Here is a 15,301-nt window from a genome sequence, read left to right on the forward strand (position 1 = left end):
GTACCAAATCTTTAAAATCTTGTGGATATTTTACACTTACAGCACATCTCAGTTAAGACAAGCTACATTTCAAGCCATCAGTAGTCACATGTGGCTAGTGACTACCAAATTGGACAGTGAAGCTCTAGAGAACCCCATTCATTAGCTTAATACCACCAAGTGACCTCAGTTGATCTCATGAGAAACAAAACAACCACTTAGAAGCCTTCCCCACAACAGTGAGAGACAGTAAAATACTTATTGTGTCAAGCTGTTAAATTTGGGGGCAGTTTGTAATGCACCAATAGGTAAACAGAAGTGACTGAATAGGTGCTAAGTGGGTAAAAGGTTGGGGAATGGCTTGGGAGGATTTCTAGGCAACGGAAACAGCATGTGCAAAGGCACGAGGCAGAAGTGAGAAGAGAGGTGGGAGACATGGCTGGAGAGGTCAGCAAGAGCCAGACCATGCTTACCTTATGGGACAGTTAAGGATTTTGGTCTTTACTCTGAGAGCAATGTGAAACACTGAAGAAATTAAGGCAGAGGAGTTACATAATCAGGTTTGCATTTTGAAAAGGTCACTCTGGCTATTGTGTAGCAAATGGATAGCAGGGAAGCGAGAATAGACGCCAGAAGACCAATCAGCTGGCAGTCATTCAAGTAAAAGAAGATGGCTGTTTGGCCTAGGGTGGAAGGGGTAGAAGAAGAAAGAAGCAATATTTATGATTATAATCAACAGGATATGGTGATAGATTAAATATGGAGGATGAGAACAAGTTATCGATTGGCTCACTGATTCATTCACTTATTTATTCAACAACCGAGTACCAGGAATCATTCTTGTTTACTAGGCTGATATCAAAGTGGATGCTACAGACTTGGCTTTTTACTTTTTCACTTTCACATATTTAGTAAAACTATGAATGAAAGCACAGAAATCATGCTTCTGCTTTCAAATGTGCACATGACATGAAAATGAGCTAGGTAGCTACTGGTCAGCTGATCAACTGAATTAATAATCATAAATCTTGAAAAGGGAGTCTGATGGTAACATGGTGACTTTCATGAGGATAAGTGTAAAGATCTTGTTTTAAAATAACAACCGCAAAGTGCAATACATGGTCAATAGAGAAAAAGCGTATCCATAGTCAATGTAAAAATCACATAAATGTTAGTGTGGCTTGACTAAGCAAAAATTAATTCTAATCTTAGCGCAGAATTTGGCCACTATACTCGGTGCCTATCAGGCCATGTTACTTGTGGTATCACGTTCAGTGAGGTTGGTTATACTTGAATGACAGCGACAAATCAGAGTTTATCAAGAGAAGGAGCAGCGCAATTCACTAGAGAATAATGAAAGCGTGCCAAATGGGGAACAGTGAAAAGAACTGGGGCCAGTAAACTTGAAGAAGAGAAACTTGCAAGTACATGAAAGCTGTCTGCAAATATTTAAAGGCCCTCCTGTGGGACAACACATGCATTGTTGCTGGAGGGCAAGTAGTTCCAATCATTGGAAGTTATAGGGATCCAGATTTCAGTTTCAGGTAATGGGGAATCCTGAATAGAGTGCTACACCCAAAGACTGGACATTCTAGTGAGATGATGAGCTCCTCATCACCAGAATTGCTCAAGCAAAAGTGGGTTTATAATGCATTGGATACATTTTAGGAGGGATTATTGAATTGGGTGGGTGGTTGAACTCTATAACTTTTAAGTTTCCTTTAAGGTTCTCAGTAAATTCAAAGAAAAAATAGCTCAGACCTGTTCTAAGAACTGTACCCTTGCGATGGAACACTCCCTGAGAATGTCCTGTGTGCTATGGTTGCATTTGCAGAGTTGATTTCTTTTAGAGCAGATGAGGCTTTTACCCAGCGTTGGCTCCAACTAAGCCCACTCATTCTGATACTCTCACACCTGAGAGTTGCACTACACTGCTTAACAGACTATTTCTCTGAGACAATTGTTGTTTTCCTTTCACATTAGCAATTGTTTGATTTCCTAGAACTCAGTGTAATGACCTTCTGCCTCTGTCCTTCAAAGGCTTTGCAAGCTTCCAACAATTCTTCTTATGATAGCCCTTCAAACAGATTCCTGAAGAGGGACAACCCTGCATCCTAGGCATCCAGTTGATGGGTCTCCAAGAACTACAGCCTCCTGATGAACCACTTTTAAACGTTGAATTTAATTCCACTGGATAAATATTTCAGCCATACTCTTGATACTTACATGCACATAGCGGCATAACTCAATGTTTTATTCTTCTTATTGGTATAATATTCTTTGACAACTTTCTAAGTCACAGATATAATAGTCTATAAGGACCTATGGAAATGGAAGAGTGATCATGGCCTTTTTGTAGAACACTAAGAAAAGCTGACTGGACTGGAGAGAGGTTGACTTTGGACAAATAATGGGATATTAGCTTCTGTAAGTAGGGTAGGATAGCTTAATGGGGCCTAGACAGTCAGATAAGGAGTTTATATTTGATTTGATAGAGAATTAGGAGTTTGGGATTAGTAGTTTGGGAGCAGAAAAATTATAAAATGAAAGTTTAAAGAAAATAAGCCTATCAGTAGCCTGAGGAAAGAGGTGAGGGTTGATATCAGAGTGCTCAAGAGAGCCAGTATTAAAAGCCCATAGACCTGAGATGAAGCGGCTGAACCAGAACAGGGACAGTAGGCGTGACAAAAAAGATGACTGCACATGATGCCTCGATGAAAACATGAACACTTTCGGGTGTCTGGTGCACACGTGAGATGATTGGCTATAGGTACATACCACCCATCCTGAGCTCTGCTTTCCTTGAGCTCCCCCACCAGCTACGTCTCCTTCTAGCTCAGGCTGGACCACATGTCTGACTTGGTTTCCAGTCTCTTCTTGGAGCAAATCCTTTTGGGCCCCCATTTTTGGACAATCTTTCTATTTCACTGTTTTCCTTTCATTAGCTGTCTTTTCCCTCATTCATTTGGGAGCACAGTGTTTCCAAGTGGATATGAGGGGAGCAGCATCAAAGACGTACAGGTTCAAAGAGGAAATGTCTATGCAGATTCCTAAGGAGCAGAGGATGCTTTTATTCACTCCCCAATATTGTAGGTAACTAAAGTATTAAAATTAAGAGTCCATTCTCCTCGCTCACTCAGGAGAAAGAGCACAGCGTGGCGATAGCATGTAGCTTTCCTTGTCTCCCAGCAGCAAGTCTGTATATAAGACACATGCCCGGCTCTCCTAGTTACATCTAGAACCAGACCATTCTGTGTCAAGGAGCATGCCTTTTTCAGATAGTCAGTGGCTTTGAAAACCACTTCTTCCATTTTGCCAAAAAGCACCTATGGGTAAGCACCATGCAAAGTTTTATAGGTATTCTGAGTCCATACACATCCAGTCAAGGGCTCTGTATGCCAAAAATAAACCCACAGAACTGCTAAAGGCAGCCATGCCAAGCCCGGGGCCCCCCCTGCTCTCTCAGGACCAGAACTGTGGTCAAAGAGAGAAAGGCAGTGTTTCAAGGGCACAGCTTGAGAGGTCTTCCCATTTCAAGCACCAGCCCTATTCTGGTGCTTGGAATTCCCAAATTACTCATTCCTTGGGGCAAGGCATTTTTGAAAGCCCCTGCTAAAAGGCAAGTGCTAGTTGGAAGGGAATGCGTTTTTGTTTTCAGCCATTAAAAGTTAAGTTCAGGTTAATTTATCTAAGTAGGAAATGGAACTCCGAAAGGAATCATACGAAATGAGAGAGAAGAACAGGAAATGGGACCTTTCCCATCCTGACGAGAAGATGAAAAGCGCTGAAAATATACTTTTCTTCCTTAACACATGTTCAAACGGCATCAAATTTCCCAAACCTCAACCAGAGTATACGCCGATGTGGAGTTCAGAAACAAGTCTCTGTATGAGATTAGAGATAAAGATAAGGGTCCAATAAAGGCTGTGTGCCCAGCCCAAGGCGCTAGCCTTCCTGCCTGCCTCCCAAACACTCTTATCTGTCTGACCATGAAAGGCAAATTGTCAACACTTCCTTGGATTCTGGATAACCATCCATAACTACCACCCCCCAACTCCTTATCTATTTCAGAAAGATTTTGCTCTAGTTCTGCCTCTTCACAGCTTCAGAGACCCCTAAACTCACTCCCACCTCTATCTGATATTTGAAACATGGTATTTGGACCTTGATTTTCTCCGAAAGAACCTGATTTGGCTCATTGTTTCACCTTTTGTGTTCTCTCTCTCCCCTTCCCTCCCCCACCCCACCTCATCTCCCTAAAATCCAATCCTCACCTCCACCAGGAAGGGACATCTGACATCCAGGGATATCAGAGTAACCAAAATATCAAACTCAAAGACATAGTTATTGAACAGTGAGCACAATCACAAAGAACTATTTCCTTCCCTTCAAAGCACTGTTGCTATGCTGTCATTTTTAGTGTGACTATTTTCCCCCTAGGCTTACAAGCTTCATGAGTATAGGGACTATATCTTTTATGCTCCCCTTTAAAAATCCAGCACCTGCGACATAGTAGGCACTCAATAAATATATTTAGAGGACACAAATGAACAGAGTTTTATAAAAGCTCTCATTACATACAGGACAGCTCTTGTAAATAGCATTAGTGGTATCTGCAGCAGACATAATAAAGAACTGTGAACCTGTGCACATAATTAAATAGACTCATTTTAGTTCAGAGCCTTAGTCCCAAGGCTGAGGTTGCTGGTCAGAGAAACAGGTGATCTCCTTAGTTATAAAAACTTGAGAGGAGTGGGAAGTTCCCTTGGCCCCAAATTATTTTCACCTGTCTCTCCAGAACCTTAAATACCTATTAGCCGAGGCATTATTTTAAGCCTATTTGCAAATGCAAATATGTTCATGGTATACAGAACACAGTAAACCGTCTCTTGGGCTCTTTTTTTGCCCAGACTATTTCTTTCCAAATGAGCTTTTGGGGTCTCTGGTGCCAAGAGGGGACAATATTAGGATGGGGCACTTGGAAGGGAAGAAAGAAGTAAGGAAAGGTTTCCAGACCAGAGGAGGGTAAGGCCAAAGAAGAAAGTAGTGGCCACTGCAAAGGCTGTGGGTTTTGCCCCTCTGCCCCTCGACTGGGCCTTTCCACTGCCACAAGGGTCTCGGGCAGGGCCAGCATCCTTGGATAGCTTCTCCTGGAGCAGAGCTACTCGGAGCCCCAGCACTTTAAGGCCAAGAGAGGCTACCGGTTGTTTAAGTGGCCTCTGCTAGTTCCTGCCTGTCCTGTCGCTAAGCTCATCAAAGCAGAGAAAGGAATCTGGCTGAGTCAGTTTTGTAATGCTCTACCTCGAATGTCGCCCGTCTGAGAATCAAGCCTCATGGTCAGAGGTTTTAAGTACATACTCCACACCCCTTCTCACCCACTCCCTTGCCAGCCATCAGCCCCACCTCTGAACATCTGCCCCAGATTCAGCTTTACCCCACGCCACGCTCCCCAGGCACACGAGCTTCATGAGAACGTACCCGTCACAAGTGTCCATCCACCGCAGCTCCCAGAGACCAGATGTATAAGCCCAGTGGCATTCCCGGGGACCAAAGAAGTAAGGCATCAAGAATAAATGAAGAGGAGCCGTTGTGAGCTACCCATTTTTCCTAACACTCCTTGTAGAGAGAAAAAGTGTTAGGGCTGAGGCCAGAACTCAAATGCAGAAAGGGGAACTGACTAGAGAGAAATAACACCGCAGAGAGGGCAGGGCTCTTGTTCCAGATAAGATTGGCAGGTGGGCATTTCCACTGATCATGATGACTACGAATGTACTCTCAGAGAGTGAAGGAGTGTAAAGCCCTGAGGAAAACCCCCAAAGACAGCTCCGACCACAAACATGAAAGGCACATTCCCTAACAGAGGGACAGATGAAGGAGTGCAGCCTTTAGACCCACAGGTAAAGATCCAGCTCGGTTCAACAAATGTTTTACTGGGAAGCCATGTGCCAGGCACTGTGTCTGGCCCTGAAGGACTGCAAGACACAGTCCTCAACCAGAGGGAGCAGAGAGGCCAGGTGTTTCACCTGCCACCGTCCCCCCACGTTATTCATTGAGTACCTGCCTCTCCGTGGATCCTACCAGAAGCCAATAACATACACAGCCCTATTTTCGTATTAGCCTAATCTAGTCCTAGATGTCCTAATCTGTAATGTTTCCATTACCGTGGTCCACTATTCCTGGAAGTGCGTGGCACTCTTGAGACTGGAAACAAGTCAGGGCAGAAGTGTGAAATGTGTGTGAATGCCCAGTGGCGTTTTCCAAGCCTAGTACTTCAGCAGGGACAGGCTTTACATATGTGACCCTGCCCCCACCTGAATGGCTTCTTTGTCTGGCCTGATCAGGCCCTGCAAGCCCTCTCCTCAATGTGGGAGACATTTATGTGCCTTCCAGCCTGCAGCATTTGAGCTCAGGAGAGAGGCAGCCTCTCCCGCCTGCCTCCCCTGCTCTCCGGGGGGCTAGCTGTGTTCTGCATGGCTGGAGAAATTAAGTGGCAAAGTGAAAGTTGTTGTTATCTGGTTTGAGGAGGCTCACTCCAGCCAGGGTGTGTGGTGCAGGGGAGGCAGTGCAGGTTTGGAACTGGTGGTCCAAGGTCAAATCCTGGCTTGACCGCTGGACTCTCTGTGAGTTACTGGGCATCTCCCAGGCTCAGTCTTCTCATCCATGAAATGGTAACAACTTATTTGCTGCATTGTTGTGAAAAACAAGTGAGATCTTGCATGTCAATCACCTGGCCCAGAGCGTGCCATGCAGCTATTTAGTCTTCATGTTACTTTCCTATCTCCTTTTTGGACTTCCAAATTCTAACTTTGAACTTACCACAAAGATCTTCCCTCTATCATCGGAAAGGTGATGATCACTCTTCCCAAAACAGGTCTGTAAACCCCTTCACCTTCCACTCAGGGCCTCCCAAACCCAAAGGTCTCCTGTGTGGGTCCTGGGCCCTGACTCACAGGTCATCACTTCCCCCCAGCCAGTCTATGTGCATACCTTGGGAACTTCATCCTGTATTCGAATAGGCCCCACCTGGGGGTTTCCTCTGGATTTTACAGTCATATCTTTGTTGTTTTTTTATTTGCAAGGGTCCATTTGGTCTCCTTATTGTAACATGTGAAATTACCCACCCATCAGAGCGCGGGAGAATTAATGCACGTTCAACTTAGTTTTAAAGTTTCCTTCTTTTCCTGGTACTCAGCAGTCAAAACACAAGGTAGGCTACATTGAAAGGTCCTGCTATTAAAATATTTGGAATAGTATTTCCCAAAGTTCACTCATTTTAGCTACCAGTACCACTTCCTACCCATGTAAGATCTGTATTATTCGTTATACAATGTTTTTCTCTTGACTTTAAGTAAATTTATTTTATACAGAATCTTTATGTTAATACTAAAACTTTTTTTAAAAAGCAGTATCATTCGCCCTAAGTAAAGGATGGGTAAAAATAACATGTCACACTTGGTTTTAGACTCACAGAGAGCTGTGTTCAAACCCTAGTTCCACTAGTTAATGCCTGTGTGTTCTCGGGGAAGTGACTTAACTTCTTTGCGCCTTAGTTTCCTCACACAAGTAATACTAAATATCTCATAAGCTTGTTGTGAGGATTAAACAGGATGCCATCTGTGGTGCCTAGCACAGATTCTGGCATATAGTAGATGCTTTTTTTTAAAAAAGTTGTTTTATTGTTTTCTCTTTTCTATATCCCTTCCCTCATCTACTTATTTCAGTTTCTTCTTGGAGAGCCCCCCTCAATGCCATGAGCCAGGACGCAGAAATAAGGGACAAGAAGAATTCTCTTACTCGAAGATTTAGAGTCGCAAGGTTGTTTAGGGGATCTCAGAAGCCATTCCAGTCTCTCACTCAAGCAAGGAACCCTTGATGTCACCTCTGACAGATGGATATCTAGTCTTTGCTTTCTTACTTATGCTGGGAAAAACTCACTCCCTGGTAAGACAGTTATAAGAGAAAGGTCTTCTTTATAATAATCCCCAATCTCCCACCCTCTACTCCCCAGCCCCATAAGTACCATCAAGCTGTCCCTGTAGTGTTTTCTGGAACTACAAGAATATATCTTAATGTACCCCTTTTTATAAAACTCTCCAAATACTTGAAAGCAGATTTTATAAATTTCCTTAATAGTCTCTCCTCTCAACTAAATATAATCAATGTCTTCAACTGTTCCTCATACGATGTGGTCACTAGACCTAATCAACTTGGTGGCTCTCCCACTGGCACCCATCTCCCTGAATCTGTGAATGTACCTCTTTGCAGAGAGGACTCTTAGGATAGAGTGGACAATGACAAGATTACTTTTGTTAGTGAGTCAGAGATCAAATTAGCCTGTAAACAGTTGCATTGGGAGAGTGGCTGACCATGATTTTTTTTACATGTCAAGTCCAATCACCACCCCCTGGCCCCATCTTGTTTGTGTGTCTGTGTTTGGGGCCAATTAAAATTACTCTGGCCCAGCAGGCATGGCTCAGTGGCTGAGCATCGACCTATGATTCAGGAGATCCGCGGTTCGATTCCCAGTCAGGGCACAAGCCCCAGTTGGGGGCTTGCAGGAGGCCGCCGATCAATGACTCTCTCATCATTAATGTTTCTCTCTCTCTCTCCTCCCTTCCTCTCTCTGAAATCAATAAAGACATATTTTTTAAAAAATTACTCTGAATCTCATATATGTTATCCATTACATTAGCCATCCCTCTAAGCTTTGTGCCACTCAAAAATCTGATAAAGATGCCTTACCTAAGGGTTATAAGAGCCAAGGACAGAGACGTTTCAACAGTGATGGTGGTGAAATGGTGGTCAGCCGTATCAATTGATGAGAGGAGATCCAGTAGACTAAAGATCAATTGCTTGTGTTTAGGGAGAAGGAAGTTGCTAGTAACCTCAGAAAGCTGCTTTCTGTGTGGGGCTGTTTCCTCCAGTGCCTCACTCCCGGATGTTCTCAAGTCTGAGGAAGCCAAGGCTAAGCAGCAGGAAGGGAGTGGCTACAGGCTGCAGATGGGTGGGAGAAACAGATAACTTCCTGACGTCCCAGCTCAAGGCTGTCCAAGGGATATTTCCCTGGGACCACATGGTTAAGGTCCACTCCGGGAGGCAAAGCTGGAAACCTGCAGGCATTTGGAAACATCTAAACACTTAGCTGAATGTTTCAACTCTAGCCATATATTTGTTACAATCTGTAAGTGGTTTCCTGTGGTCAAGAGTCAGCCCAAAGGTATTCCAGGTGGTGCTGCTGCCAATATAGGATAAAACAGTTTCCACACATAATTGCACCAGCATTATTAATTGAAATGTCAATTAGTGTTTGTTTTCTGAGTTTTCTTGATACAGGGATTTTAGCAAGAGAAAGGAGAAGAAACCTGTAGTCAAAGGCACTTCTGGGCTCTTGTGAAAGCCTATGGAAGACACAATACAGGTGCCCTAGGAGGCAAGAGAAAAGAGACAGAGTGCTTTTGAGATGCAAGAGGAAGGGAGGGAAGGGCAGAGGTGTGCGGATACTGTGAACAGTGGGGCTAAGCAACCCCTCTCAGTGCTCTCAAGGGGATAACAACCTCAGGGGTGATGGCTCATTCCTACAGAAGAGGTACCCTTGGCTCAGGGGGCCCAGCCTCAGTAGATAATGTCGTTCCCCACTGCGGAACGGGGGCGGAGAACTGCCAGGCTTCACAGCCCACTATGGGCTAGATGGTAAAGTTGCCAATGCCAACCAAGACAGACTAGGAACTTGAGGCCCTCTCACCACTTTCTAAGCACCAGGTAAGCTTCCTGAATTCTGACTGGGCTGGAGGAGGGGATCATATCTGTATGATCAGAATAGAGTCTCCTGTCCAACTGGTAGAATGGGGGCTCAGAGATGGTATTAGGCTGAATGAAAGGAAATTTTTAAAAAGTGATAATCTCTTACATACTTGGATTCATGGACAGAAATTCATACCCTATACACAGTATAATCCGTGCAAGGGGGCCCGGGGTTGGACTGTAAACAGAGTTCTCCAATTGTTCTTAATTTAGAAGTGATGCAGCTCAGGGCCGGGTCCTGTTTTCATTCCCAACCCTGCTGTACAACCTCTAGTGTTGCAGGACAGTCAGCAGGACCTGACTCTCCCCTTTCCATGAAACTCTGCTGGGTCCACAAACAGGGTTCCCTGACATAACCTGAGAGAGAACATAGAACATTTGCTAAGAATTTTCCTTTTGCTGCTATTGTAACATTGTATTTTTAGAACACTTTCTCCTTAAAGCATAAACAAACTAACTGCTAAGAGAATGAAAAGACAAGCCACAGACTGGGAGAAAATATTTGTGAAACATGTATCTGATAAAGTACTGGTATCCAAAATGTACAAAGAACTCTCAAAACTCAAAGATAAGAAAACAAACTCAATTTAAAAATGCGCAAAAGAGTAAACAAACAAAACAGAAACAGACTCATAGATAGAGGGGTCAGTCTGCTGGTTGGTTGCCCAAGGGGAGGAGGGTTGGGGGGCTGGGTGAAAAGGGAGTACAGAGGTAGTTACAGAACAGTCATGGTGATGTAAAGCACAGCACAGGGAATATAGTCAATAAAAGGGGGGGCCACTTTGTAAACTATATGATTGCACAACCACTCTTCTGTACACTTGAAACTAATACAAAATAATATTGAATGTAAACTATAATTCAAAAAACATTTTTAAATGGATAAAAGATCATACACCTCACCAAAGAAGATATACAGATGGCAATTAATATATGAAAAGACGCTCAGTATCACGTCATTAAGGATTTGCTAAGTAAAACAATGAGCTACTACTATGCACCTACCTATTCAAATGGCTAAAATCCAAAAAAATGACAATACCAAATGCTGACAAGGATGTGGGTCAACAAGAACACTCAGTCATTGCTGGTGGAAAAATGATATAGGCACTTTGGAACACATTCTGGCAGTTTCTTATAAAACTTAATTAACATAAGCCTACAGTACGATCCAGCAATCACGCTCCTAGGTATTCACTCAAATGAGTTGGAAAGTTATGTCCACACAGAAGCCTGCACATAAATATTTATAGCAACTTTATTCATAACCTCCAAAAACCAGAAGCAACTAAGATACCCTTCAACAGGTGAATGCATAAACAAACTATGGTACATCCATACAATGGAATATAATTCCATGATAAAAAGAAATGCACTATCAAGCCATGAAAAGATGTGGGGGGACTTTAAGTGCATTTTGCCTAATGAAAGAAGCCAGTCTGAAAAGGTTACATACTGTGTGATTCCAACTAAACAACACTCTGGAAAAGGCAAAACCATGGAAATAGTAAAAAGATCAGTGGTTGCTAGGGGATGGGAGGATGGATAAATAGGTGGAATATAGGGATTTTTAGGGCAGTCAAACTATTCATTATGACACTGTAATGGTGGATATGTTATTATAAATTTGTCAAAATCCATAGAACTATAGAACACATGAGAGAACACATTATTTTAGTTACTAATAATGTATCAGTATTGGTTCATTAATTGTAACAAGTATATCACACTAATGCAAGATGTTAAAATAGGGGAAACTGGGCAGAGAAAGGGGCATATGGGAATTCTCTGTGCTATTTGTTTAATTTTTCTGTAAATCTAAAACTGTTCTGAAAAGAAAGTTTATTCATTTAAAAAAAATACACACATTAACCACATGTACCGATTCCTGGTAAAGTAGCTAAATTAATGATGTGACATTTTAGAGGCCTTCTAGACTAGTAAGAAAATTAGCATCAATTTCACGGTACAAAGCTTCACTTCTCCATGTTGCACACATATAATCAAATGCCATCCACACCGTGTTGCTGTGAAAAATCTCCAGTTTTGTATTTCTGTCCTCTATTTTGACATTTTCTGCAGATTTCTGGTGCAGGACCATAGACTTTTATGTCAATTCCTTAGGCAAATTAAAGAAAAAGCCCCACTGTTTTCTAAGGGCCAGATCAATTAAAAAAAAATAGCTTTCAGTTCCATGTTTCTGGAGGAACATTCTTAGAAATGTAATAAGCTTCTTTTTTTTTTCTTTGAGGTGGTGATACAGTCTTGACCTACCCTTAAAAGCAAATTTTATACAGTTAAGCATTAGAAGTTGAGTCTTCTTTGTCTGAGCCAAAATTTCGCCACCTCGGTATTTATATCCTGCAACTGAGTCTCCAAGGTAAGGAGAGAGCCTCACTCTTACAACCTCTACCACAGGCTCCCCTCTCATCCTAGGCTGGCTTTTTCGGTCTCCCTAACTGCCCTGGGGTACCTTCTTTTATTGACTTTCTCATGATGCAAATTCACAACTATCATTCATGCATGCCAAAAAAAAAAAAAAAAAAGAGGCAGCGTGTCTTGTTTCTTAACTTGTATTTAATCAACTCCTGAACACAGACACTAGGACCTAGTGACACACTTTTGCCTAGATGTCCTCTAAGAAAAACTCAGAAAGGCAAGACAGTTATTTGTAAGATACCAAGAGTTATTTGTAAGGTTCTATCAAGTGAGAGCAAAAGATTCTTGTCTGCACTTTCTCTCAAAATCAAATGGTGAGTTAATAAAATATACCCGACTTCAGCAGCAAAATACATTTATTTAAGCTGAAAATTACGTTAGCATGTATTAAAAGGAGGTTAAGAGAAAAATGTCAAAGGGGTAAGCATCGTGATGCATGCAGTTTAGAAAAAGAACTCCTGTCCTACTGGGGATAGGTGTGGCCTTCAGGTGAGCTGTGACTTTAGCAGTGTGGGCAAGTGGGCAAGGCGAGATGAGGAAGATGGGTTTGGGGGGAGCTCAGCTAGGAACAACACCCCCTGCAAGTGAGGAGCCAGTCTTCCCACACCCGGGGTCAGAGAGGGGCTGGTGGTCTGGCGGAGACATGGCAGAATGGGGTGGGGGTGCTGCGGCACCCCCAGAATCAGGAGTTTCTGGGAAGTGTGATATCTACGGTGTGGTAGGTGGAGACACTTCATGATTTCTCCCTGAGGAACAAGGCCCGTCACTGGGGGACAGGCCCCAAGGGCCAGTGGGGAACTGGACCACGGGTCAGGAAGCAACGCTAAGCCACAGAAGGACTGCAGCTTGTGGAGCCGCAGGACTCACAACTCACCTCATGGAGACTAGAGACTAGGATTGTGACAGCAAGAACACCCCCAGAGCAGCTCCCTACCCCCCTTCCTTGCTTGCCTGACTGTGTACAAACACGTCATGAAAAGGGGTGGGCAGAGCTTCAGGGGTGGCACCAGGGTGTCCATGGGAACTGGTAGTAACTATAGACTTCAGTGACACACAAATTCACACACTTTTATGCTTTACATTTATTCCTATTGTTGTATCTCAGTAATATTTCCCATTTTCCAATAATACTTTCACATCCACAGATGTAACTGCACAGTTTGGAATTTCTACTTTTTAGTTTGTCTTCATTCATTCAACAAATACTTAACCCGCCCTGATTGAGTGCAGGCCCTGGGCTGGTCCTGGAATCCAAGGTGAGAAAAAGCAGAGGGCCCTTGCCTTCCCAGAGCCTGCCGGTGAGTGTAAGAGACCTACACCAACCTCATAGTGTCAAGGTACCTGCCACCAAGTGATTTTCAACATAAACTACTTCAGTGAAGTACGATGTCATAATGATTAAATACCATCTTAGGAGCATGAGGTAGATTTTCTAGATTGTGCAGGTCACAAATTAAGAAAAAATTCCCCAGGCCCCCCCATCTCAAGAATGGGTTTCTCCAAGAGACACTGGTTCTCCTTCACTTCATATTTTAAGTGGCGACAGTGTCGACATGACTGTTAGTCATGGACGGTGCGGTAGAGAGAACTCACTCAAGGGAAGGGTAGATTAAGTGATCTGTAACTCCTAATTTAATAATTCTGTATTCTAGCTATTCAGTAAGGTTTACAATACAATACGCGAAAGATGGCCTATTAGTTAACAAATAACAAAACTACGGTAAAATCTTTCCAAGGCAAATGAAACACATACAGCAGCAAGTTTAAATACCAATAGGCTACCAACATCAGTGATGGCACTTTTCAGAATTCAAAAAAATAAATATCTGATTCCAAACTTATTATCCTTTCAATCTTTCATGCTCCCTGGGAATGTTAAACCCAAATTCAGAAGGCTGCGATCTGTGAATTTGAAGTGGCCCCGTTTGTTTAAGGGTACGCACTTACGCGTTCTGAGAAACTGTCATTTCTTTCATAAAGCATCTGTCATCCGCCATTTCCTTTATAATCTCAGAAGAAATAAAATGAGGTAATACTCTCAAAGTAAGTTTCTTGAAGAGTTAAGTCCGTATGTTTTTTTCCTATGTGTGCAAAGGAGAGAATATAAAGCATAACAAAACTAACACATTTTAGCACAGAGTAAAAGAAAATAGATTGGAGCATACAGAACACAGCCAATATGACTAAGCTCGTTAAAAAACAAAACAAAACTGGATGTTTTAAAGCTTCCATTTCACAACAGGGTCCAGGGAGAAGGCACACTGCACCCCCAAAGGTTCACTTCCCTGTGGCACCTTGGTAACCAAAAGCAATGCACATAGACTTCTGAGAACCCTTAAAATAGGCATTTCTCAACCTGGCCTTGTAGTTTTCAAGCAGTGGTGCAGAACCACAGAAGTGTAATTTTTGCAGTTCTCTTTGTGTGCCTTATCTAAAAGATTGCCCAGGTCCACCACTACAAGAAGTGTTGCTGCTTGAAAGGAATTTTCCAGTGAAAGAAGATGTTGCTTCTCCTCTCTTCAGTGATGTAAGGGACGACCTCTTTTGAAAAGGGCCTTAAATAGCTTTTCTCAAATGTGATTTATGATCGGAAACAATCGCACATAATCCTTGTACTAGTTGGCTATAGTTTTAAAGTGAGGAGTTGGAACGTTTAAGAAGGACAACGTTGGTAAACGAATTCTATTTTTGCGTTTTATGTGTTGGAGACAAAATATTGTTCTGGTCCTCTCCCTTGAGTTGACTTTTCACTGCGCATGGCCTATTTGCATACAAACAAAAGAGGTTTACTTCGTTTTTGTTTTGGTCCTTTGGGGTGACTGTGGTAAGCAAGACGGGACAAAACCATTTTCATACCTTGGATTTCACTATTATTTTTACGTCACCCTTCACTTTCTCTTCCTCACCACCCACTTCCAACTCACTGGTGGCTAATATTGGGGGCTACGTCACCTCTTGTCTGAGCTACTGTAATAGCCTCCTGGTTGTTTCTCTCTCACTAGTCTTTTTTTTTTTTTTTTTTTTTTTACCTTTTTTAAAAATTGAATTTATTGGGGTGACATTGGTTAATAAAATTATATAG

General features: G+C 42.7%; 1 protein-coding gene across 9 annotated transcripts in view; it reads right to left on the bottom strand.

The window, feature by feature from the left end:
• Positions 1-15,301, bottom strand: part of CD86 (CD86 molecule) — a 71,495-nt gene that overhangs the window by 43,713 nt on the left and 12,481 nt on the right. The window contains exon 1 of one of the 9 annotated variants that reach the window (XM_081138491.1): positions 8,722-8,901. The exons of 4 other annotated variants lie outside the window; for them this stretch is intronic. Coding sequence is in view for 1 of the 5 variants with exons in the window: in XM_081138483.1 (XP_080994609.1) it covers positions 5,458-5,543 (86 nt within the window). In the remaining 4 variants the exon portion in view is untranslated. Of the gene's footprint in view, positions 1-5,457; positions 5,642-8,721; positions 8,904-15,301 lie in introns of those variants that run through there. 4 more of the 9 variants (XM_081138487.1, XM_081138488.1, XM_081138483.1 and 1 more) reach the window with 4 other exon arrangements.

Source organism: Miniopterus schreibersii, assembly GCF_964146895.1.
Source record: "Miniopterus schreibersii genome assembly, chromosome: 5".
Classification (NCBI taxonomy): Eukaryota; Metazoa; Chordata; class Mammalia; order Chiroptera; family Miniopteridae; genus Miniopterus; species Miniopterus schreibersii.